Source organism: Sinocyclocheilus rhinocerous, unplaced genomic scaffold (assembly GCF_001515625.1).
Source record: "Sinocyclocheilus rhinocerous isolate Xijiao unplaced genomic scaffold, SAMN03320098_v1.1 scaffold253, whole genome shotgun sequence".
Taxonomy (NCBI): Eukaryota; Metazoa; Chordata; class Actinopteri; order Cypriniformes; family Cyprinidae; genus Sinocyclocheilus; species Sinocyclocheilus rhinocerous.
The window spans coordinates 46,146-72,901 of NW_015627238.1; the positions used below are offsets into that span (position 1 = coordinate 46,146).

A 26,756-nucleotide genomic window follows, 5' to 3' on the forward strand; every position below is an offset into this window, starting at 1 on the left:
CCCCTATTATGGATTTTTGAAAATTACCTTTCATGCAGTGTGTAACAATGTGAAGTGAATGAAAACATCCTGCAAAGTTTTAAATCTGAAAGTGCACCGTGTATAAAGTTATTGTCTCTCAAAAGAAAGAGTCGACTCTGAATCATTGAAACGAGTCGTTTTTAAAATGAATCCCAAGCCGTTTCATGTTGAGGTCAATGTGAAACATTAGCATATTGCCCGCCCACTTGTTGGTCTTTTCCCGTTGGTCTGAATGAAAATGCAAATTCATTCTTTGCCACTAGGTGCCCCTTTTGGAGCGGTAAAATAGTGGTTTCCCCGGTAACGGCTGTAAACAAAGCAGCACTGCGCTCACAAACGCTGCTTTAGTAGGCATTAAAGGCATGATGAAATGAAAATGAGACCAATCAGAACAATCACCACAGTTAAGCGTCACACAATGGAGGGGTTTGGAAAAATGAATCGTTGAGCAAATCGTTTGGGAGTCGTTGAGCAAGTAAGGTAAAAAATAAATGCATAAGACAATGAAAGTGTTTTTTGACCTTGCATGTATGTCAACCTGTTGTTGGGGACTCCCAAAACCAAAATATGAACCTTTCATAACCCATAATAGGGGCACTTTAAGCATTTATTTATTCCTACTTAATTCGTCACCTATTTAACTAGTTAAAAAGTAATATGCGAATAAGAAACAAATTACACTGATATATAAAGAATAGGCCTAATGCAAGAAGCATGTACCAGAATTCTCCATCTTCTTGGCAGTTGTGCAGACGGGACCTTACAGACGGGTCAATTTCACGCCATTCCCTTGACCTGAATCGACAGACGATGATAGTATTCAACAAAGCTATTTGATATTATTCATTATTATTTTACTTCATCACTTATTCTCACTCATCACTCCAGGGTCCCGTCCACTCCACCTCTCCCCAAGGGTTTCTGATGCGCAACAGCTTTGTGAGCTTTCCTCTGTACTCCACCTGGCCAACAGATGTACAATAAGTCAAGTCGAGCTTTATTGTTTATTAATGTAAACAATAATAAAAACAACAATGTGAGCTGTCTGTAATTGTCAATCAAAATGCAGCACTCACCTCTTCCACTCCAGTAATGGAGTATGCGTGGCCTTTCACCAGTTTTTTAAAGGTTATCGCCTCCATGTCAAAGAAACTTGTAATCTAAAAGTGAATATAAAATAATCTTTAGTACTTCTGAATATATTAGTAACAACCCAAATATGAAAATATATTTAAGTTTGGTTAGCATGGCCTCTGCTGGTAGATACTGAAATTACACCATTTAAACCAAAAAAGCTTTATATTATTAAGTATTAAAAAGTATTATATTATATTATATTATATTATCCCATGACACTACATCGAACAAGTGATTTGGAAGATGGGTAGATGAATATTCTATTCTATTCTATCCCATGGCCCTACATCAGATATTAAAAATCTAATATTAAACAAATAAAATCAAATTCCTGAATAATACCTATATACACACACAATTTGAATTACATTTTAATTTAGATTTCTACATATGCATTAAAATGGTTAGAAGTATTAATATTTTACAATTTGTGTATACATTCCATTAAAAAGACAATATTAAACAAATTAAATAATAAATTAAAATACAATATTTCTAACCATTTTAAATATTTAATAATTCTCCAATAAAAATATTAAATAAATTCAATCAAATTATTTATAACCATTTTGAATATATATTAATACTCCATATATTAATACATATGTTTATATTGTATAAAAACATATATGTTACTACGTTTATATTAAAAAATGAAAATTTTTCTAACAAGTGGTTTGGAAGATAGATGTATATTATATTATATTATAACATTTATTGTAGGGGTTTAAAAAGTTTGAAATGGACTAAGATTTTTCCCTGACTTTCCCAGCTTTCTCCAGATATAAGAACTTTTAGACTTGATAGATTGTCCCTGAGCACTAACATCTATGGAGCAGCCCATCAGGGAGCCTCTCTCCACAGCTCTTCTGATGATGCTGAAGAGGTTGGGTGGAGCTTTTTTCAGCTCATACATCTCTGTCACTCCACCGGTGAAGTCCTCAAACCCCTCAGACGTGCAGCCTCCAGATAGAGCCTCATAGCAGCCGTTCAACCTGCCACATTCATAACAGCAAACTCATTACACAAGCTTCAGACTCATATCCTGGTCTGAAGACTATCTTTGAAAGCCCTCTTACTTTGCATATGCCTTCTCCACCAGGGCGCTCCAGAACTCCGCTCCCTCAGCTGAGTGGACGAAAAGCAGTTTCCCATCTCTGACAGGCAGCCGGTCGTCAATCACCACATCCACCCAGTCCCCGAACTGCCAAAACTAGAAAATCCAATAGGAAACATATTTTCTGCACTCACATCACATCACAATTATTATTATTAAAAAGACGACAACCCTGAAGATTCGACATCCTCTTACTCTGAAATGTTTGTTTCTGTGGAAATGTTAATGCCTAAATGCAAGCATGTTTAATATTGATGACAGTTATAGATTTTGCAGTTTTTCAACTTATAATTACGAGTTTGACATAAATGGTTTTTACTAGTCAGGAACGCATAAATACGGTAATACCGAGATGGCATGAATGCAGCATTAACCTCCAGTGCACACAGTGGAGGGATAGTTGTATTATATTTTTGGCATCCACTGTAAATATTCATAAAATTATGTTGAATTGAATGTCCTAGATCTTCACTATCAGGCCTCAACCATCCAGTAATTTTTTCTTCCCCCTAATATTTTTTATATTACAGTTTTTGCAACAAATTTTTATATACTGTATAGTTTGGGGTCAATATAATTTTTTAGATGAACAGTTTTATTCAGCAAGGACACATTAAATCAATCAAAAGACATTTACAATGTTACAAAAGGATTCTGTTTCAAAAACGGTTCTTTTTAACTTTCTATACATCAAAGAATCCTGAAAAAATGTATCATGGTTTCCACAAAAATATTAAGCAGCACACAACAGTTTTCAACACTGATAATAAGAAATGTTTCTTGAGCACCAAATCAGCATTTTAGAATGATTTCTGAAGGATCATGTGACACTGAAGACACAGAATTTAGCTTTGTCATCGCAGGAATAAATTACATTTTAAAATATAAATTAAATTGTAATAATATTTCATAATATTAATGTTTTACACAAATGCACATTTGCTTGGTAGGCATAAGAGATTTCTTTTAAAAACATTAAAAAATCTTACCATTCCCAAACCTTAATATACACTAGTGTATATTATTAAACATTTGGTTTTCTTAACAAAAAAAGATAACAACATATATATTTGATATATTTTAAGTATGCAATAACAATTTGCGCATTTCTCTTCCTATGTAAACATTAGTATGCTAGGTGCTGCTGGCTGTACTCCAAGTCTCTCTGCAGCACTAATGCTCTGAACATTATAAGCATTCACTGAGTGACTGAGCCTAAATGGCTCCTGGCTGGAGAACAGAAGAGGAATTTGGCAGAGGCGAGGTAAATGTGGCCATTTCATTTTCTGGGTGAGGCCTGTATATATAGTCATTGCAGCAGACAGGGTGGGCTGACGTTTAGGGACTGTTGCTTAATGTAGATCTGCTGAGCTATGGAGAATCAAATGGAAGTGGAACAGATCGGTTTACATGCTGCATTGAAGGGAAGGACATGTCTGGGATTTTTCACAAAACCAGGGTTTGGGCACTGTGGCAGAAAATTAACTAATAGGTTCTACATTTATTTACTTAAATACTTATAAAATATCTATTTTCTTGTGTGGCTGAGGGAATAGATTACCTTTATCTACACAATGTCTTTCTTTTATAAGTAACTGTCCATATAATTAAAGGTGCAGTAATGTGGCTAATTTTAATTCTAATTCTTATATTACACATTTCTACATAAATACACAATACATAAATGTATTCATATACATTTATATATTATCTTTAAAATTGATATATATCATTTTAATTAGAAAAACAAATCTGCATGTATAGTGTACAGTACCTGGAAGTGAAAGATTCCTGCATATTGCTGATGGAAGCTCTGGCCATGAGGCACCACCCGATGCAGCAAGGGTTCATTGAGGGTAAGGCACGCAATGGCTGCCAGCAGCCAACAATCACCTACAATCAGTATATTAAACATTGTTGCATTATTAATATTAAACACAACAATTTCACTACCTAACTAAATTGAATCAATACTGAACTGAATTGAGCTGAACAATGACAGTATAATCATCTATAGCTGAACTGAGTTTGAATTATAAATAATGAACTTTGCAATATTCACACTGTTATTGAACTAAACTGAATCAACATTGAACAAAACCAAACTGAATAATAACACAACTGTCTTTTTGGAACAGATTAGAAAAACACTATTTTGTGGCGGGAAAACATCCATGCCATGTTTTTGAGTTCTTTATTGGTTTTCTTCAGTTTTAGTAAATTCTTGTTTTACCTAGAGTTCCTTGGCAGATGTCTGTGCGTGTGGCCCCATCTACAATAAAGTGTGGGTCAGTGCAGAACTCCTGGGGTACACAGAGAAGACCTATGGGTCAGACAGGGTATAGAAATGACTGGGACATCGCTGCTTCATTGATTGATAGATAAATAGATGTTGATCAACCAGCAGTACCTATTTACTATGTTATATTATTTTGCATATAGAATACTAAAAGAATAGTTTGGAATGACATGGGGATGAGTAAATGATGACAGAATTTTCATCATTTCATCTGATAATACAAATGTAAATATGTGAGCAAAGACTTTGCAAATTTATGTATGCTAGTTTATTTACATTTATACATGTTAGGTTTTTGCTCTTACTAGGTTTGAAATATTGGCCCAAACTACACACTCTCAGTTTATTCCAATGTTCTCACCGTGGGCCTCATCCAGCGAACACCTTTGGTTTTTGCAGAGCCAGGGCCCAACTCCTTGAATCCTAAAGAAGTCTGCTGGGCTGGGAATGTTTCATCCTCAAACAGACATCCACTCTGAAGGCAGCGGGCACGCAAGGTTTCAAAATCTTGGCCCAAGAACTTAAGGGCCATATTGTTCTGACCCAATCCCTCATTTCGATCCCATTCGCTCCTCAAACGAGCAGCGACTCCCGTGGCACAAATTGGCTCCATCCAGGACAGAACTGTCAGAGACACCACCAAAAATATGGATCACTGCTGAATCAACTCACATTAGGTCAAAGTCATTTTCCATATTTTACAAAAAATAAAAATAAATAAATAATTTCAGTCACATATTATTATTATTCATGTATTTATTTATTATTATCATTTCTACCCCCAAAATTAACTATTTGCAAGCAGATGTAATGTAATATCCTTTCTCTCATTATGTTTATATGGTTAGTGGTTAAATATAACACATACAGGCAAGCCATTGCTGTTGCCAACCACTCATGAAGAGAGTGAAAACATTTGACAACATCAAGATACAAACTTTGCATTCTAGGCTTTTACTAAGTGTAAAAGTATTATACATTACCTTAAAATGGCACTCTCCAAATCCAGATACGAGTATTCTTGCAATGAGGTCCTGTTCAATGAACTAACATATCATGTTAGGCTTTGTCCCAGCGTGTGAGGGACTGCAGCAAGCGCGTGTGTGTAATGCTCCCAAATGTTACTATTTACAATGAGACGAGCGGTTATATTCCTCTAGAGGGCGCAAGGAGGCTTAAAAAGCAGAATCCTGCATTGAAATGCATTGATATTTCATACTAGAGACATTTTTACATTAATATGTTTATATTATAGTTAAGTCTACAAATTCCAAGTACTGATACATGACATACTGAGATAAATCGCCCTAAGTAACCTCAATAAAAAAATGTTTCTCCACACTATGCTGAATAACCAGACGACTGTGATTGGTCCATCTTGACAAGCGCAGAGAAAAGTAACAGATTACATGTGACAACGTCCTTATTCTGCAGCGGTCTATACGTTTTTTAAATATCCATTAATTTGGAAAATACATTGTGAAGAATTTAAATAGTTATATTATTAACATAACAACCATTATTTAAATCCCACCGTACCTGACCAGCCAGAGACAAGTTTGAGCCACGCCCAATTTCATTGCAGATTTAGTGATTGCGGCAAAGGTATAGAAATCATTACCTAGTAAGTTTGTTCTCAATTGGCGAGCCACATGTGTATATATAATGATGTTTTAAAAAATTTAGTTAAATGTGGAGTTATTACCATACAATATCGGCTATTTTTTCTTAAAGGTCCTAGGCAACAGGATTGCGGCAGGCAAGGTAGATTTATGAATTCTACATTTTTATGTTTCTTAATAATTTAATGTCACACCAACCGAAAATATAAAAACAGTGCTTGACTATGAATCGGGCATTATAAAATGCCTTCCACTTTGGAATATGATCAAATAAAAGGTTTCTTTATGACCAAAAGGGGGCAGCAAAGAGCTGCAATAACGTGACTGTCACCTGATTGTGGTTTTAAATGACCCATATTTAAAACCTATAGGGACATACATGCACACACACACACACACACACACACACACACACACACACACATAGAGGGAGAGAGAGAAAGAGAGAAAATTAGAAGCATCTTGTCCTTTGATGGAGCTTGATTATCTGCAGTCTTCAGAGCTATGTTATTTTGTGCGTAAAAGGCAACAACATTCTACATGTGTTTGATTCTGGTGTCTGATTACTGTGTATATGAAAGATCACATCAGAACAGACTAAAACAAACATGCATTTAACTCAGTCCTGTTTTGTCCTTGATTTTGCTCATCGTGCATCCAAAATGAAGGTAGGCTATTTGAAGTGGGAATGTGTAGGAAGTGTGTTGCACTAAACGCACAGCCCTTAAAATTTCCAGGACAGTCTTAAAAAAGTGAGCAGATATTATAACCTTTAGGGAATACATGTATTCAGCCTCAGCTTTATCCAAAAGGATTAAAATGCAGAAAGTGCAAGGAACTCTGGGCTCTTTTTGATTAATCCTTGGCAGTCTGCATGTTTCAGGACTTGATGTCATGAAACTTCACTTCTCTCTGGCTTCAATCTGTCAGGGGGAGATAAACTACAAACGGTGCCAGCGTGGGTGGTTGCAGTGTTTTAGGAGCTGCCACTACCATAATAGATTCAAGTGGGTTGTGTTAAAAAATACATAGAAAGAGAGCAACAGAGGGAGATAAAGATAAACTTTTGACTTAATATGTTCTGTCGTTTCAAACAGTTTTAGTTATAAGTCAGCAGACCAGCCTAACCAGGTGAGGGGATCATCCAAGAGCAGCAAACCCAGACTGGTTTATATGGTAGTCTCAGTGGTAATCTGAAAATCAGCTAATTTTCATACACTAATAATGCACATGGAGAAAAAGGAGTCGACTAAAATTGTGCTAATATGACAACCGCAGGTGCTATTGACCTTTGTTAATCCAAAAAATAATAATAATAAAATAAAATAAATAAATATGATTCCACAGATATTAATATCTACATAATGCAGGTGACAATTGCAGCAGCTGCTACTCCATCTATTTGCTAACAAAGTGTTAAACTAGTACAATCCCATTATAATCAATAGCCTACTGTCTACAATAGTGGCTCTAAACCTAACCAGGATCTGGGGCCCACTAGGGGATGCAAAATGTCAAAATTCAAATAGTTCGAAATAATTTTACATAAAAAAATTTAATTAAATATTAAGTCTGTGACAACATAAATTAAATGTAATGTGCTCATAATTCTTTAGCTGCAACTACAACCTTGGCAAATCCAATGTTTTAATTCGTTGTATAATATAATATTATATAAAATATGTTTAAATAAATAAATAAAAATACTGACTTTATTATTAGGGGACTTTACTAGTGCTCTACACTACAACCACAAGCGACGCGTTCAGTCTCGTTGCATTGTATGGAAAGCCATATGGGTCAGAATTCGCGTACTTTTCACCACCGTATCAATATTAAAACGCCGTTTTCATAATAAGCGCCGTTAAATAAGCGCCGTTAGGCGATAAGTTAACGGCAGACGACATCACGCGTTAAAATAACGCCACACGCCGACCGGCGTTAAGTTAACGCCACACGCCACTTAGGGGGGCCTTGGTTAAAACCCCTTTTTAGACGATTGACACAAAGCTGATTATTTCCTCTTTTTTGTTTTGTTTTTTGCTTTATGTTCTTCCTTCTAGTCAATGGAGCAGTTAACTAAAAACACATTCTATGTGGAATGGACCTATCATTAAATCTGAAGAGTGAAAATGTCATCCTAACTTGTTGCTGCAGTGAAAACTAGAGCAGAAAGACACTTTAGTTTTAAACCATGCACCTCCACTGTATAATATGCACAGTAATATGGAGGCATGCTGTTTACTATTTGTGAATATTTAGCCTCATTGCTCTCATGAAGGGATTGTGATATAGAAATGTAGAGGAGGGGCTTTGGGATGCTTCATGCAAGGAGTGGAGGGGAAAATGGCCACAAAGCAAAGAGACTGACTTCAATAAGAAAAAAAGCATAGAAGTGACAGACGCTCAGAATAAAGAGCATTAACTCCGCTATGAAGACATTATTAATCTTGTCTCTTTCTTTGACACTGGCTCCATAATGCTTTTAAAGGCTTTTTGAGACTGTTTTAGGGGTTTAATTTCTTACTTTGTACTTTCCATTCAACTGCATCAGTAAGATTATTGCTGAATTTAAACCCTAAATTGATGTTGCAGCATATTGTCCCGTTAGAATGTTGCGTAAGATCACTGAAAGGTGAGATGTGTGTCCGGTTTGCCCCTCCTCTCCCAATTTCATTACCTATGTGCTCTAGAGTTGCACTCTAATGCACAGGGACAGACTTGTAAGTGAATTAGACCCAGTTCAATATAGCTCACTTTGAAGAGAGGACTGGGTTAAAGCTGCTATTATGTATTAATGCCTTTTCTTGTTTAGCTTAGCATGAGATGTTGCTTTTAGGTAATGCAAGGGCATCTGTAGCTTAGAAATGAAAGCTGTAAGCTGAAAGAAGGCAAGATATCTAATTGTATCATATGAAGTCAGTATGTGTATATAAACTGAGCAAAAAAAAGAAATGTCCCTTTTTTGGGATACTGTATTTTAAAGATAATTTTATAAAATCCAAATAAGCTTTACATATCTGTATTAGAAAGTGTTTAAACTATGTTTTCCATGCTTGCTCAATGAACCATAAACAATTATTGCACACGCACCTTTAACAGTCCTTAAGACACTTATAGTTTACAGGGAGAGGAAAAAAATGTCACAGTTCCAATAACTTAGGTTATTAAAGAGACCTTTCTGCTGACTCTGAAAACACCAGAATAAAGATGCCCAGGGTTCCTGATCACCTGTGTGAACATGCCATAGGGAGGCATGAGAACGGCAGATGTGGCCAGAGCAATAAACTGCAATGTCCATAATGTAAGAGGCCTAGGACAGTGCTACAGGGAGACAGGAAGGACAGATGATCGTCCTTGTAATGCCAGACTACATGTGACCATATGTACCCCGAGACGTGTTCCAAGAAGTTGCAAGTGCCTTGGTGGAAGAGTGAAGCGGCCTAACATCTCACAGCAAGAACTGGCAAATCTTTCTCAGTCCATGAGATGAGATGCACTGTAGTACTTAAAGCAGCTGGAGGACACACCAAATAATGTTCTTTTTAGCAGCATCATATGACCCCTTTAAAGAAGAGATTTCCGCTTCCTGCTGTTGTTTTAAACGCTCAATTGATCACAAGCTGATCACAAGCTAGGTGCTGGACTGATAGCAGCAGCAACTGAGTGAAGTCTCGCGTGAATCCACCGCCGAGCGGAGGCGGGAACGTTAAGAGGCTCGTGCCATCATCAGAACAGACTGCATGCGCGAGTGAGTGTCTAAACTGACCGAGACCGGTCCGACAGCACATATCCCGAGACAAGCTCAGCATGTCGGAGCGAGGAGGGCTTCAGCAGCGAGCGGGAGCTCCGTCTCCCCACTTGCAGCCTCTCAGGACGGTCGCGATTTCTTCGAGTCGCCCGGTTCAGATGAACCTGTTCGCGACATGGGAGATTGACAGCTCCTCTCCCAGCTGTGTGCCGGACAGTGCTACAGGGAGACAGGAAGGACAGATGATCGTCCTTGTAATGCCAGACTACATGTGACCATATGTACCCCGAGACGTGTTCCAAGAAGTTGCAAGTGCCTTGGTGGAAGAGTGAAGCGGCCTAACATCTCACAGCAAGAACTGGCAAATCTTTCTCAGTCCATGAGATGAGATGCACTGTAGTACTTAAAGCAGCTGGAGGACACACCACATACTGACTGCTACTTTGGATATCGTTTCCGGCTCTGTTCAGTGACTCATTATTCCATTTCTGTTTGTCTAATGTTTGTGAATTTTGTTCCATTTATGTGTCAGTTGTTGAATCTTATTATGATCATACAAATCTTTACTCTTAATAAGAAATTTGATAGAAAAAGCAGTTGAAAATGTGAGGCTATTATTTTTACGTTTATGTATGTTATGAATGCACCAATGTATTGGCCGATTCCGATTACTGGCTGATACATTGGTGCATTCATTACATACATATATACACACACACACTGCCTTTGTATAGCCAATTAGTGAAATAAAATGTCAGATTGCATCCTGCCAATAAAAAGGGGGCGGAAAAACGTGTCAGACTGCAACTCATATAGAACTGTTTCTTAAAGGGGTCATATGATGTTGCTAAAAAGAACATTATTTTGACTATTTGGTGTAATGAAATGTGTTTATGCGGTTTAAGGTTCAAAAAACACATGGATTGACAGCTCCTCTCCCAGCTGTGTGCCCAGGTAACGTTAATCCCCTTCTTGATTTACTAGTAGACATGCGCTTTTTTGCACAGCCGCCAATAGAGCTACTTTGTACCAGAGTAAATAGTTAATCCAGATCACGCTGCACTGGAGATCACATGAAACAGTGGTTTCTTACTTTAGACCAGAGGTTTTCAACCTTTACACACCCAGATACTGTGCCAAGCCATGTGAACATTTGTATATGTTTTTGTTACTTGTACTTGACTTGTTTTACGAAATTACGATTAAGAAATTCAGTAGTGACTACTGTCAAATTCATGTGTAACTGTTCATTAGCCTACTAGTATTTAGTTAATTAAGCTATATATAATTAGTCACTAGTACTCATTACTTTTCTCCTCCACTAATATAGTGTGTAGTTATATTTGTAATTAAGTTTACAGTTTAGTTTTAGTAACTTAATTCTTATGTTAGCTAGTTAGTACTTAATTTGGATCATATGCAAATATCACACACACACACACACACACACACATATATATATATATATATATATATAATATATATCGTCACACACCGCGGCCTTGAGTGAGCGGAGGCCGCGGGGCCTAGAGTGGATCAGCTCCAGGCATGACGAAGCGATATCGTCCTCTTTTGGAAGGCCAAACAAAGTAGTTTCGCTTTCACAACGAAGCACACAGCGTCTTCACGACATGGCGGCGGCAGCAACAATACTACAGCGAGAATAAAAGTTACGCCTTCTTTCTTTGCGTGAACATTTGGGCGGCGTTTTGCAAATCTTCCCACATAGTGACGTAGATATGTGGGGGCGTGTTAGAACGAGCCGTTTTAGGTAGGCGTGGCTGACTCTTAACTTTTATAAAGAATATCTCTTTGGATTTGAGACTTTAGTCTTAACAACTTTACAGATCTTCTTTATGCACCATGAGCTTGTAACACTCCAAAGAGAAAGAAAAAATTGAAATCGCATCATATGACCCCTTTAATAAATTATCTCTTGTGTAGAATTTAGGGCTGTCGAGATTAAAGCAATCTAAAAGAAAATTAGTGCATTAACGCAGGTTCTTTTGACCTTACGAATCACCCATAGTTTAGTCTACGTCTTTTTCCCCAGCAGAAAAAAAAAACAGCACGTCCCATCCATCCTTGAAAAGAGCTTTGTGCTTCTGTGAAGAAATAAAGTCTTAGTTTTCAAATTCTTTCCAGGTTTATTACAAATTTCAATAAATAAATGAAACAATAACAATAAATGCCATTTTGACACTGTTAAATGTGGTGTGGCATATCTGACTCATTACAAGCGGTCTTGAGACATCTATTTTACATTACTATAAATTATAGCATGAAATAAACATGAACACGAACATCAGAAGGTATGTTAAAAGATACGGTTGATTATAATAGTTTGAGCTCTGTTTTGTTCGTTAACTTTTAATGTTATACAATGTACCAAATGAGAGGGTTCAGTGTATAGATTACTGCATTTTTTCTTTCTTTAAGAAAAACTGACATGTAGGTCTACCTGAAATATTTCCAAATGAATTAATAGTGAATCGAATTGTGTAATACCGTATATAGTTTTCATACTGTCTGTACTGTGGCTTAAGCATTCAATAACAAAATTCAAACCATACAGCACAAAAACTTGTATGTATGTGTGTGGAATTTATAGTATTAGTGCAGTATATTTAATGTTGCTTTGCATGTGTATTTAATTTATTAAACATTCATGGCAGTGTTCCCCTGTCATTGTGTAAATCTACAACCCGTCACAGAAACTGAATGAGCTCAGTGCTTGTGTGCTGTGTCACTCTGAGATTTATCCCCTAAATCTAATATCATCAATGCAGTGTTCTTGACTTCAGGCCAAAAACATCTCCGCACACCTTGTGGAGATGTATCAGAGGACAATTCAGTTTTTGGGACATTGCATTCTTTGTCTGTTACCACTTGAAATGTTCTGTCTATGTGCAGTGGAGAGATGAATTAAAAAATGGTTTTCATTTCAGGATCCTTTGGTAGCTGTCCTTAGAATGCTAGCTTGATATTGAAGCTCCAGTCATGTTTGTTTTCTTTACATGTATTTTATAGATAGATAGTTTAGTGCAAAAATGAACAATCTGCCATAATTTACTCGCACTCATGTCGATCCAATCCGATCATGGTAGTTTTCTGTGAAGTTCTGTGTAGCTTTTCCATGATGACTATTCATAATGATGTCAAACTCCAAAAAGAAACAAAAATTATTATTATTATTATTTTTTTTAATTTTGTTTGGAGTTAGACAGACAGAGGCACTATGGAAAAAGAACGGTGTGTAAATTATTTAAAAATTCTCCTTTTGTGTTCCACAGAAAAACAACAACAGCATATGGGTTTGGAACGACATGAGGGCCATTAAATATCAATCCCTTGAAATATATGAGGCACATTTCAATTTGTAATTGTGTCTGACAATGACATATATTAAAAACCATCATTGCACTTCTCAATCACAGTACAAAAAGGTCGCAATTGTTGTGTGGAATTTTAGGTGAAATGTCAGCCAAAATTGCATCTGGGATTTAAGGCCAAAATGTCAACTCTGAGGCAAACTTGATAAGCCGGCTTGGGGACTGATTATTCATTCAGCTGCCATAGCAACTTGTCCTCAGAGCAACTTGAGCATCTCTTGCTTTCTCTTGCAGACTTCTCAGTCTAACTCTTAAAAAATTGGTGATTTTGAAGGAGCTGGACCGAGATCTTACTTCGGTGGTCATTGCAGTTAAACTTCAGGTAAAATTTGTTTTACTGCTTTGCATCATTCAAATATAAATCTGTTAATCTATGTTTAGGTGACTAATGAGTGTAAATGTCTCTTTAGGGCTCAAAACGCATTTTGCGGTCAAACGAAATCATGCTGTCTTCTGCAGGCCTTACTGAGACTGATCTTCAGCTGACCTTCTCTCTTCAGGTTAGCAGTATTTGAGTACCTTTTGGATTAGATTAGAACTAAATTGACATTTTCAGATTTAATATTACGATAAGTCCCTAAGTGACTCTTCCCATTGTGAATTAGATCCAGTTAATGTTACATTTTGCAGTCTTTTCTCCCTTCTATTTTGTCTTCAGTACCCACACTTTTTGAAGAGAGATGCCAACAAGCTTCAGATTATGCTCCAGAGACGCAAGAGGTACAAGAATCGCACTATACTGGGCTATAAGACCCTCGCCCTAGGGATGATAAATATGGCTGAGGTGAGGAACCACAAAACCAACAGATCTGGTTCAGCCACATTTTTGTGTGATTCTGGACTGCTTGTGAAAAGTAAAACATTTTAGCACAGGTTTGAAAATGTTTCAAAAAATGTCATAAAATACATGTAAGGCTGCTGTAGGAGGTGGAATAGAACAACTTTCTATGCTTCAGTCAGTTTTTTTTAACACTTTAACAGTACTGAAACTTCTCACAGATACAACCAAAAATCCACACAGGTCATTTTGTATCTGTAATTTAATGCCCAAATAAATGCCAAGACATTTGCATTTGTACTATGATTCAGTACATGACTAACTGTTGAAAGCACATCCACGTCATGTTTCATTATTATTGATTTTAAACCAAGAAGAAAAAAAATAAATCTCTAAAAGAAAATCTCTAAATCAACAAGAATAAATATTTGAAGCACATACATGTCTGTTAGCACAAAAAGTGTTTTAGACTCTTTAAGCAGGTCAGACAATATATTGAATATATTTTGCTGTAAAAATATTTAAATATAAAGAGGTAGTCCACTCAAAAATTAAAAATCTGTCAACACAAAAGAAGATATTTTGAAGCATGTTGTTTTTTGTCCATATAATGGAAGTCAGTGGAATGGAAGTCAACATTCTACAAAATATCTTCTTTTCTGATACATAGAAAAAAGAAATGCATACTTAAAGGGGTCATCGGATGCGACATGCATTTTTACAAGTTGTTTGAACTGAAATGTGTGTTGGCAGTGTGTGTACACAAACACCCTATAATGATAAAGATCCACCCAGTGGTTTTTTCCCCTTTCTCATATCAAGCCATTTTCAGATGCCTGTCTGTGTGACGTCACACAGACCCAGACCCCTCCCACGATTGTTGATTGACACTAGCGTTTTACCTTAGCTGCCATCAGTCCGCCATTGTTTCGAAGCCGGAGCAGGAGTAGACAAGAATGGCTCCTAAGCGATCGAGGTGTTCTGTTGTTGGATGTAATAATGAACATAGCAGTCATCATTTACTCCCGACATCTGAACCGCTGAAGACGCAGAGAATTTTGAAGGGAATGCATCCTCCGATCTACCTAAATGCATTTATGTTCGCGCGAATCATTCGTGATCCAGCCTTCCTACAGAAGAAGTGAGTATAAGGTTATTTCATGAATCTTTGCAAATCACCTTTCCTAATAACGTGCTAGTTAGCAAAAACGGGTTGCTGAAAACAAGAGCTGATTTTGACAAGGTAAAAAGGAGGGTTTTCCACTACCATTGAGAAATTTTAACCAAAGTATGTTATAGACTTTTCATTAAGACCCTAAAGAATCATATCAACTTTTAGAAAATGGGCATCCGTTGACCCCTTTAACATTAGGGTGAGTAAATGATTACAGTATGTTTATTTTTGGGTTGCATATCCCTTTAAGCACCTTAAACTAATCTGAGATTTTGTAGTTTGTTTTATATGCACTGTAATAATTCAGCATGTGTGTTTTGTAATCAGTTCATAAACTAAACCAGTTTCCTTAATGGCTTCTGTTGTCCTGTCCATAGGTGATGCAGCATCCTACTGAAGGTGCCCAGGTGTTGGGCTTGCACACGACGGTGAAGGACACACCAGTGCCTGTTGCTGAGATCAGGGTCTATTCTCTCTCCAGTCAACCCATCGACCCAGAGGGACCAAAGGCCAAGCTATCTGGTGAGACTTGCACACTTTGATATATATTTCAATTTAAACCAGCTAATGAGAAATTACAAAAAGAGGTCAAGGCTGCTTTTTTACATTTTTGAGAACACTTTTGGTAAGTTCTTTAGCAAGGCCTGCTCTGGTTTAATCACTTGCATGGTTCCTGTTTTCTTCCTTTCAGATCGTTCACCAGACATCGATAATTACTCTGAGGAGGAAGAGGAAAGCTATTCGTCAGAGCAGGACGGCAGTGATGACCCTCTACATGGGCAGGTAAGGCTTGTGAGATTGAAGTGATTGATTTTGATATTCAGCCATCTTACCTATTTCCCGTTTAGTGAATTAGAACAGAGCACAGAGACTGAAGTCAGATCACTGAAGAAATGCACTGCATGCTTTTGTAAAGCAAAAATATAATCAGATAAGAAGTATAAAATCTGTGGCGTGAAAAGACACTCTGGGCAGTGATAGGAAAGAAATACAGACAGCAAAAATGCCTGATTTTAATTGATTAGTTCACCCAAAAGCAAAAATTGTCATCACTTACATGCAGTTTCAGATTTGACTTTATTTTTCCTTGGGACACAAAAAAGAGGTGTTTTGAAGACTATTTTCCATGTAACATCAAAGATGTAGATTAGTTTTATTTCATAGGAACAGATTTATTGAAATTTAGCATTACAACACTTGCCAATGGATCCTCTGCAGGGAATGGGTGCCGTAAAATACGAGTTCAAACAGCTGATAAAAACGGCATAACCCACACATACTTGACATGAATCCAGTACATCATCTTGTGAAGTGAAAAGCTGCATATTTGTAATTAACAAATCCATCATTAAAATGTTTAACTTTAAACCATTGCTTTAGGTTTCATAAAGAAGTCCATTCAATGTTGGCCTCTCACATGAAGATCCACCATCGTATTTGTTTAAACCTAATTTGGACTGTTGTCACCTGTAAACAGTGCAACATCTGTGCATATTTCTCTCAGACAACTTTTTCACTGGAGAAACCAATATTATATACTGTATTTTAGCTGAAAGAAACAGTTTGAAATGAAAAAAGATTTTCCGCTTCACAAGATGTTAATTAATATACTGGAGTTGTGTGGATTACTTGTGAATTATTGTGATGTTTTTATCAGCTGTTTGAACTCTGACGGCACCCATTCACTGCAGAGGATCCCTTGGTGAGCAAGTGACATAATGCTAAATTTCTCCAAATCTTTTCTGAGAAGAAACTCACCCACATCTCTGATGGCCTGAGGTAAATTTTCAGCAAATTTTCATTTTAGGGTGAACTATTCTTTTAAAATCCATATTGCCACAGACTTGTAATATAGTGCCCAAGTCGTATGGATCACTTCAATGGTGTTTTTTTTTCATCTCTGGCACTTGAGAGACTTAATCACTGTGAAATGTTATTTTATTCAAGTAAGGTTTTTGAGAGTTTAATCATGGTTTGTCATTTTTGGGCAGTACCTCTATGATGACGAGGATGAACTGAGGAAAAAGAAACCTCGCCGTAAACTCCCCTCCACAGCCTCCATCACCAGAGCTAACGTAAGTGACGTAAGTGATCTGTCCAGGATTGGAAAACAGACCTCAAGAGAACCAGAGCAGCTTTCTCTGTGCCTCCATGTTGACTCAGGCCTTGTCAGGAAGCTAACCAACTGCATATTTCTCCCTGGGGCCACTGATGTTCTTTACATGTAGCAGCGGTTGCAATAGGAGCTGCTGCAATTTTTGCAGTCATATGGAAACTCTAGGGATGGGGCTTCTGAGCACATTAACGTGTTATCTGCTTCCTCCTCAGATGCCTTCACAAGTCTGCTTTGTTTTCCTGTGTGCTCTTGTCTTCTAGCTGACAAGCCTCTAGTCCCTTCTCCAGCACTCTGTGTTTGTTGTGACAGCGTTTTTTTTTTCCGCTCTCTGCTCGCTGCTATTTTTGTTCCCTGCTGTTGTTCAGCCAGATACGCTGTTAATTTGTGTCTGTTTGCTATTGTTGCTTATGACTCCCCCGTTTTCTGTCTAATAAGGTGTTTGTGTTTTAAATCTAGCAACCCAACATCAAACAGAAGCTTATGGCATTGGTGAAATGGTTCAAAGTGTCTGATGAGGTAATTGCATCCTGTCTGTAAATTTAGTGTAATTCAACCACAGAGGTCTTTTCCCTTCCACTCTCACTAATTTGTCTTTAAGGATTGTATTTGGTCACTTTGGACATTACAAATAAGATTCATTATTTTCATTTAATAGCTAATTACCAGTACGTGGCTGATATTAAAAAGTCTCTACTAATTTATCCAAATCATTTTTTTAATTCGTTTATTTTCTTAAACTTTTAAGTGTTATTAGTGTTTTTAAAGATTTAACATTAAGTAAGCGTCATATGATGAGAAAGGTAATCTAAATACAAAAATAGGGTAAAAGAGCATACACTCTAAACTTTCTGTGTCAATGTATCAATGAAAAATTCTCTAAACTAATATTGGCCAATAAATGATATTGTACAAGTACATTGTTCACATCTATTAGTAATTGATGGGTAATATTTTGCATGCAGGTGGGGTTTGGTTTGGATCATGTGTCCCAAGAGCAGATCCGAGATGTGGAAGAGGATCTGGATGAGCTCTATGACAGTCTTGAGATGTACAACCCCAGTGACAGCGGCCCAGACATGGAAGAAACGGACAGTATTATCAGCACACCCAAACCCAAACTCCGGTACTGCATTCACTAGCTAATATTTATTCTTATGGCACCCTCTTTCAGATATCGATTTAGTAATTTTGCTCTGCATTACACGGATGTGATTAAATAATTAAGGAGGCAGCCAATAACTGTAGTGGTGTTGTTTCTGTTGCAAAAGATTCTGGAATATATTGTATAATAGGAAATATGTACAAGCAGCATATTTCACTCTCAAATGCAGGAATAAACTGACATAAAAAGCTTTTTTAGTCACACTCTGAGTGGGCAAGCTGCCTACACCTCAGTTTTTTTCTTATTCTGACCCTGGCTTTGTGTGTGTGTGTGTGCTTTAGGCCGTTTTTTGAAGGCATGTCACAGTCCAGCTCTCAGACTGAGTTTGGTAGCTTGAATAGCAGGTGCAGCCACAGCAAACACAAGCTGAGTCCTGTGAGTGTCATTCAGAGAGAGACCTTATTTCACCACTGCAATTTAGCTTTACTTTGCTTTGCCTTATTGCTGCTGCTTTTAAAGGGATAGTGCACCCAAAAATGAAAATCACCCCATAATTTACTCGCCCTCTAGCCATCCCAGGTGTATATGACTTTCTTCTTTCAGGCGAATGCAATCGGAGTTATATTAAAAAAATGTCCTGGCCCTTCCAAGCTTTATAATGGCAGTGAATGGTGGTCGAGATTTTGAAGCAAAATAAAGTGTATTCATTCATCATAAAAAGTATTCCACACGGGTTTGGGGGGTTAGTAAAGGCCTTCTGAAGCGATTCGTTTGTGTAAGAATAATATCCATATTTAAAACTTTATAAACTGTAAGAGAGCAAAACAAAACACCGGTCATGAATTAGAAATGCAAAACTAGGATTTGTAAGAAAAATGTTGGAGGATTTCGATATAAGCCAAGAGGAGACTGGTTGGTTTTCCTTTGCTGTAAACAAAACTTGGTTGTTGCGAGACATATTTTCACCAGAGCTTACTAGGGGTGTTGAAATGAATGCATTGCGATGCAGACGTGGACGATTCTGCATCGATGCAGTAAAACACCATAATCGATTATAGCCTACTGATGTCATTCGCATAAGCATTTGTCACGCTAGCTTAAAATGGTGGAGGGAGACAAAAAACCAAAGCACATTTTTTAAAAATGCACACACTATTTTTACATTTTATATTCTGAGCTTGTTTTTTTGCCGCATATGGCACATGTATGTGCTAGAGACAATCGCGGCGGGCTTCATTGCACAGAATATGCGCTGTGAGACACATGCACATTGCTTGACAGTTTTTGCTTCCACCCGTCATTATTTCAGTGTTTCACTTTAGATATGCTTTCATTAATGGCGTTTGGAATATGGTACGTATTAGAGAAAAACCACAAAGGCAACTGACAGACTTTCACGTGCACTTTGTATTTGTTGTCCTGAAGCTCGCAGCTGCGTTTAAATGCGCTTGCATGTCCGAATACTTTTATGATAGGAAATTGATGTTAACACAGTCAGTTATGTTTTCAGAACAGGACTAAAACGTCGAAATAGATCTGTGCACGGTCAATGATGTCATCAGTAATAATCAAACAGCAGTAATTCTAAGGAAAAAAGAAAAACCCATAACTATGATTGTCTGTAAGCTTTCCGATATTTAAAGCACTCTCCGACCAAGTACTTTTTGTTTATCAGTTGTAATTGTCTTTTTCCCCTTTATTACTTTATTATTTGCTTGTATGTTTTAAAGCTATATTTAGTTGGTTAAATTCTTAACAATTGTTTTATTATTAATTTGTATTTTTAAAAAGTAGCCTGCTTATATCATTTAATAAAAATGCACAAAATAAATTTGATATAAAATGAATATGAAAATGTAGCCATGTGCCGTAATATTGAAAACTGAGGATGAGACGCATCGTGATATCGAATCGAATCATTGACATGATAATCGTAAACGAATCGAATCGTGAAACCAGTGACGATTCACACCCCTAGAGCTTATGCTACGCATATGTCCCACATCATCCACTGGAAAGCCACTCTCTCGTGAACACACGTATGACTGTTAGTAGCTATGTTTCCATCCAAAGATTCAAATTTAACTAATGCGCAAAATTGGAATATCGCATAAAGCACCGTTTCCATCCAACGTGTCAAAGAGAACAAAATCGTCACTTCCTGATAAATTGGCACTATATATCACTAATAATAGTAGGAGAAGCCACTTAATATATTTTTCATATGATGAATTACTTGCGCCATAGAGCAAGCAGGCGAAACACAATAAATGTGGTCATTGCTTTCGGGGGTGGATTTCTGCTGTTTGGGAACACAGTCGTGTAAGACAATTCTACAGAAATATTTTGATGACAGACTTTGCTCAGGCATTTCAGAACAACCAAAACAACATTTCAGATGCTGTGCAACGAGACCAGTCCTCTGGTTAGTCAAGTTATCCTGTCCCATCGTGCAAAGTCACGTGACTTTTTTTGATGCTAAGGTGGAATTTATTTGGTAAATATGTTTCCATCGTAGTTTAAGCACATTTTTCTTATAGGATAAAAAGCTTATCCTTCTCAATTGTGCGCATAAGTTTATGCACATTTTTAGAATTTATGCACATCTTGGCATTTCCATCCAGCGTTTTTTTTTTTTTTTTACACAATATTCCAAAATGCACATAAAAATAGGTGGATGGAAACATAGCTAGTCAAAGCTAGAGGTTACGGTTTATAAAGGTTTAAATATGGATATCTTTCTTACACAAATGCACTGTTCCACTTCAAGAAGGCATTTATTAACCCCCCGGAGCAGTGTGGAGCACTTTTAATGATGGATGGATGCACTTTTTTTGGGCTTCAAAATCTCAACCCCCATTCACTGCCATTATAAAGCTTGGAAGATTGTATTTGTCTGAAAGAAGCAAGTCATATACACCTAGGATGTCTTGAGGGTGAGTAAATCATGGGGTAGTTTTCATTTTTGGGTGTACTATCCCTTTAAGGCCTCTGTATGTCTCATTTCTTTTAATTTCTTTATCTTTCCCCATCCTTTCTTTCTTCTGAAGAGGGCTGAGCAGACTGTATCTGGTAAAATCCAGCGTTCCCCCAGTGCACACATGGACGACGCTTTCTCAGAGATGGACACATTGGTGAGACTGGTTGCTTGTCTTTATCTGCCCCTTTCTCAGTCAGTAGTAAAACCTGTAAAACCGTATCCTCTGTGAGCTCATGAACTAGTATTTATTGAGAGGTTAATGCTATAGGAACTCAATGAAGTGGAAGTGATTGCCGACGGGACCCCTAGCATCATTTTATCAGTGGCAGAGAGGCCCCGGACTCCACAGAGGAGCAATAGCACTAACATGCCATCTCCCAGGTTGGTGTTTCACATAAAACCTGTATTTAAAGATGAAAATTTGTCATTATTTACTCACCCTCAAGTTCTTTCAAACCTGTGTGCATTCTTTCTTCTGCTAAACAAAAAAACAAGATATTTTCAATATTTCAATTGTAAAATGTAAAATATTATTTTATGTACAATTCAATTCAAGTTTATTTGTATAGCGCTTTTCACAATACAAATCGTTGCAAAGCAACTTTATAGTTCTGAAAATGTACAGTTCTGGCATGATATGAAATTATTCATACCGTGATATTTTGGTCAAACCGCCCACTCCAAATCTATTCTATCCACAAATATGTAGGCCTACATAGTTCCTTTTTCTTTTACTGAGATTTGCTACAGTTCATGAAATTATACTCCTAAATAAGATTGTTGCTTGCTTTTTTTAGACTCTTGTGCACATATTGAGATGAAATGGAGTGTGTAGCAAATAAATAAAAGCAGCTGTGCAATTCTCCCCAGACTGGATGGCAGTCATACCCCCAAACAGAGGCGAGGGACCCCTATGAAAGAGAGACAGCTGTCCAAACCGCTCAGTGAACGCACAAACAGCTCGGACAGTGAGAGATCACCCGAGCTCAGCCTCACCCCTCAGGTAACAACCTCCACACACACACACACACACACACACAGAGAGCGAGCTAGCACTTAGCCAAGAACAGCTGCCTCACTCTTCTTAAGTTGATCTGACTGAAGCTCAGCAGAATCGATAAACCCCCAAGGGCTATTTGCTCAGGAAATTGTGTGTTTGTGTGCGTGTGAGAGGGCAAACCAGAGAATATGGTGATTCATTTGGGCCATGCGTGAGGATTAGCGAGCGGGAGGAGTGGGTGTGATGCTAGAGAAAGGAGAGAGAGAGAGAGAGAGTGGGCGATAATTCTCCTTATGTAACTCTGTACTAGGTCTGGCATGATTCAACACCTGGCTCATATGGCGGTTCACTTTTGTGCAGAGGTGTCAAAACATACTCAAGGGCCATCGTGATGAAGTGTCGTTTTTTAATCCTCCCTGCAGTTTATTAAAAATCTGATACATTTCACAAACATATTTTTGTTGCTCACCATCACTGCAGCTCATTATCATGTTTGTGAGAAACCGTTCGGTTCCTGAGACCGAAATAGCCGCTACTGAGTCATCCGGAATTCGAGAGCCCTTAAAGGTGAAGTTCATATTTTTTCACTGGTAAAGTACTTTCTCTTATCCCAGTTTAATGTGCAGAGAAGACTGTAAGCGTGCTATTCTTTAATTAAAATCCTGAAGAGTGGTGGTTCAACATGTCAACTTATGATTCAGCCAATGGGGAACTGTCTGTTTGACAAAAACAATGGAAGACAGGTTTTGGGAGTGTTTTTGTTTGGACACAATTATTTGTGCAATTTTGTTTGCCGCCACTAGTGGTGCAGAAATGATTAGTCAATAGGGTGACAACATTTAAAATTGAATAGTCTACAGTTAAAAAAATTTTGAAAAGAAGGAACTCTGTTGACCAAGCATTTATTTAATCAAAAATATACTAAAACCGTAATATTGGGAGATATTATTACATAGCCTATTTAAATATATTTTAGAATGTAATTTACTGCTGTGATGCAAAGCTGAATTTTCAGCATCATTACTCCAGTCTTCAGTGTCACATGATCCTTCACAAATTGTTCTAATTTGTTGATTTGGTGCTTAGGAAACATTTCTTATCTATTTTGAAAATGGTTGTGCTGCTTAATATTTTTGTGGATACTTTTTTCTGTATATTTTGATGAATAGAAATACAGATGTATTTATTCATTTGCTGATGATAGCATATATTTGAAAAATAAATATTTTGTAACAGTGTAAAAGTCTTTACTGTCATTTTAAATCAATTTAATGCACCATTGTTGAATAAAACTATTTTCGTTTTTTTAAAACAAACTTTTGAACAGGCTTTTGATACATTTACATTGAATAAAACTCATAAAATGAGTAAAAATATGTAGCTGAGGCAAACACCTCATGATAAAATGCAGCATTAAATTTAATTTATCTAAAAACAAAACATAAAATATGCCTTGCAAGGATGAACCAAATGAATTAATGAATCAGTGACTATTTTGGATTCATGAGCTGTGCAAACACAAATTCTTAAAAAAAGCTACATTATTTTGAAAGCAGCTGAGCTGCTGTTACACTTCTGTGAAGGTAGGTAAAATTCCTAACACTGGAAATTATACACTGCACCTTAAAGTTAAATGCTTAAAATGCTAGGCTGAGAAAATGAAGGTGAACAAGATGCTTTCAGTCATGTTTTTTTATCTGTAGATGCCTAGGAAGATAGTGTACGACCAGCTCAACCAGATCTTGCTGTCTGACAGCACTCTTCCTGACAGCCTTATCCTGGTCAATGGCAGCGACTGGCAAGGACACGTAAATACCAGTCCATTTCACTTCCTGTGTGTCTGTCTGTCTGAACATAGCCGTTCTTGTGTTCAATTAATAACTGCTTTAATTTGACGTTGAACATCTGTGTTGTGTCAGTATCTTAGCGCATGCTGATGTTTTTATCCATTCTGAAGTAGAGTAATGACTCTGTGTGTGTTCTGCAGTATGTGGCTGAGCTGCTGCAGGCCCAGAAGCTGCCGGTGGTCTGCACCTGCTCTGGATCAGAAATCCAGGCCGTCCTTTCCGCCCTGCTCACACGCATACAGAAATTGTAAGTGTAACTGTGGTGGAATCAGTAAGAATAAACACAAATGTGAAATGACATGACTGGCTGTCAGATGATCAGATCTCATGATGTTAAATTGTGTCTGCACTGCATTGACATTCATCTTTTCATTGTTCCTTCTTAATTCTCACAGCTGCAACTGTAACTCCATCATGCCCAAACCGTTGAAGGTGGTGGCGGTTGGAGGTCAGAGCTACTTAGGAGCCGTCTTGAGATTCTACGTCTCTCAGCTCGCCAACAAGATGTCTGACTGGCTCAGCCACATGAAGTTCCTTGTGGTGCCTGTTGGTGCGTATAAATAACACAATGATTCTGCACACAACAATGACAAAAGCTTTCCAAAAACTGTCAAAAAATGCAGGATGTATCATGTGAGCGTCTCCACAGGCTCTCACCCCGTGGCCAAACACCTGGGTTCTCTGGACAATCGCTACAGTTCTTCCTTCCTGGACAGCTCATGGCGAGAGTTTTTCAGCCGCCCAGAGCCTCCTCAGACTGGTAAGTAATGCATTTGTTTAACCCTCTACAGTTATTTCAAGTGTCAACTCGATGTGGATATGCAGCATTTCTCTTTCCTGTGCCTGTTGATATGTATTGTATTGGCGATTTGTCTATAGGCTTTGTGCTTGTATCTCTTCAGCTTCCTCTGCTGACTTTGTGGATGTGGCCGGGCGAATTCTACAATACATCAATGGATCTACGGTTACTCATCAGCTTCCCATTGCTGAGGCCATGTTGACCTGCAAACACAAGACGTGAGTGAGATGATTTCTACCATCCCATCATTTCATATATTTTTGATTATATTTTATAATTTATTTTATTTTACTCTTCTAGGCAAGATGATGATTCCTACCAAAATTTTGTTCCATTTGTGGGTGTGAGTATATTTTGTTACACTGCTGTTCAAAAGTTTGTAGTTGTAGTAAGATTTTTCAAAGCCATTTATTTAAAATAGAAATCATTTGTAACTTTATAAATGACTTTACTGTTACTATTGATCAATTTAATGCAAATAAAAAATAATGACCCCAGAATGTATAGGTGCATCTCAATAAATTAGAATGTCGTGGAAAAGTTAATTTATTTCAGTAATTCAACTCAAATTGTGAAACTCGTGTATTAAATAAATTCAATGCACACAGACTGAAGTAGTTTAAGTCTTTGGTTCTTTTTTCCACGACATTCTAATTTATTGAGATGCACCTGTATACTGTAATGTATATTGCAACATATTCCACAATCACAGCTTAATTTCCAATGATGGATAGATTGATATTTAATTTTTTTCTTGCAACAGGTGGTTAAGGTGGGATTGGTAGAGCCCAGCCCAGGATCTTCAGGTTTGTCATGTGTTTTGTTTCACCAGTAATATTGTATTACCATTAAGGATGGGAACAGAGAACCAGACAGCAGTCCCAGTGTAGTTTGATTCAGGGTTCCCACGCTTCTTGAAAGTACTTGAATTTCAGACATATGGATTCAAGGCCTGGAAAGTACTTGAAAACACACATAAGTCCTTGAAAGTGCTTTAATTAAATTTGAAATAAATTTTGTTTATGGCACTATTTCAAAAATTATCCTATATGTTCTGTCAAAGACAATGAAACGGCACTAATGATTGGGGGTGGAGATGGGGCAGCGCGAAAAAAAAACTGTTGATGCGCAGCCTAGAGCCCTGAGCGGGACAGTTTTCTTAAGCCCGCTCCCGCTGAATTTCTGACCATTACCGCCCACTCCCGCAACGTGTGTGTCTCGCTCCCGCAAACATTCTAATATTGTACGTATATACAGGGATTCAAGTTTTCCGTCGCTACAACGGATTTCCGTCAATTAGAAAAAATGAGGGGAAAAGAAACATGTAGCGCATTGTTGTTGTTCTGTCGGCACACCAAAAATCATCCCCGCCACGGCTGCTATTAGCAGAGAACACAGAGCAGGACTTGAATTTCGGCACGGGACTGCGGCTATTAATAATAATTCTACTCCAGGGATGGGCAACTTTGATAGTGACGAGGGCCAGCATTTTTTCTCCTTTATACCAAAGGGCCAGATTACTAATCCACGTCCACACACCGTTTTACTCAATTTCCTTTTTATTGAAGGAAATTAAAGTATAACTAATGTCATTTGTTTTTAAAGATTTTATTAAGTATAA

At 37.4% G+C, this 26,756-nt stretch overlaps 2 protein-coding genes across 2 annotated transcripts in view; one reads left to right on the forward strand and one right to left on the reverse strand.

Annotated features, from left to right (window-relative positions):
* Positions 1-5,693, reverse strand: part of LOC107723851 (calpain-1 catalytic subunit) — a 14,135-nt gene extending 8,442 nt beyond the window's left edge. Inside the window, exons 1-9 of the mRNA XM_016532576.1 lie at positions 5,558-5,693; positions 4,936-5,198; positions 4,509-4,578; positions 4,050-4,168; positions 2,238-2,371; positions 1,985-2,153; positions 1,098-1,181; positions 898-983; positions 742-816 (exon numbers count right to left, since the gene is read on the reverse strand). Of these exons, the coding sequence (XP_016388062.1) occupies positions 742-816; positions 898-983; positions 1,098-1,181; positions 1,985-2,153; positions 2,238-2,371; positions 4,050-4,168; positions 4,509-4,578; positions 4,936-5,187 (989 nt within the window). The 5' untranslated portion in view covers positions 5,188-5,198; positions 5,558-5,693. The remainder of the gene's footprint in view (positions 1-741; positions 817-897; positions 984-1,097; positions 1,182-1,984; positions 2,154-2,237; positions 2,372-4,049; positions 4,169-4,508; positions 4,579-4,935; positions 5,199-5,557) is intronic.
* Positions 5,694-9,806: 4,113 nt separating this feature from the next.
* The window catches only part of LOC107723867 (phosphofurin acidic cluster sorting protein 1-like), a 29,330-nt gene continuing 12,380 nt past the window's right edge, over positions 9,807-26,756 (forward strand). The window contains exons 1-20 of the mRNA XM_016532598.1: positions 9,807-10,163; positions 13,552-13,661; positions 13,750-13,839; positions 13,998-14,123; positions 15,669-15,813; positions 15,983-16,074; positions 17,283-17,366; positions 17,864-17,923; positions 18,370-18,530; positions 18,851-18,944; positions 21,560-21,643; positions 21,758-21,870; positions 22,360-22,492; positions 24,193-24,297; positions 24,477-24,583; positions 24,732-24,886; positions 24,986-25,096; positions 25,239-25,353; positions 25,436-25,478; positions 25,899-25,941. Of these exons, the coding sequence (XP_016388084.1) occupies positions 10,007-10,163; positions 13,552-13,661; positions 13,750-13,839; positions 13,998-14,123; positions 15,669-15,813; positions 15,983-16,074; positions 17,283-17,366; positions 17,864-17,923; positions 18,370-18,530; positions 18,851-18,944; positions 21,560-21,643; positions 21,758-21,870; positions 22,360-22,492; positions 24,193-24,297; positions 24,477-24,583; positions 24,732-24,886; positions 24,986-25,096; positions 25,239-25,353; positions 25,436-25,478; positions 25,899-25,941 (2,128 nt within the window). The 5' untranslated portion in view covers positions 9,807-10,006. The remainder of the gene's footprint in view (positions 10,164-13,551; positions 13,662-13,749; positions 13,840-13,997; positions 14,124-15,668; positions 15,814-15,982; positions 16,075-17,282; positions 17,367-17,863; positions 17,924-18,369; positions 18,531-18,850; positions 18,945-21,559; positions 21,644-21,757; positions 21,871-22,359; positions 22,493-24,192; positions 24,298-24,476; positions 24,584-24,731; positions 24,887-24,985; positions 25,097-25,238; positions 25,354-25,435; positions 25,479-25,898; positions 25,942-26,756) is intronic.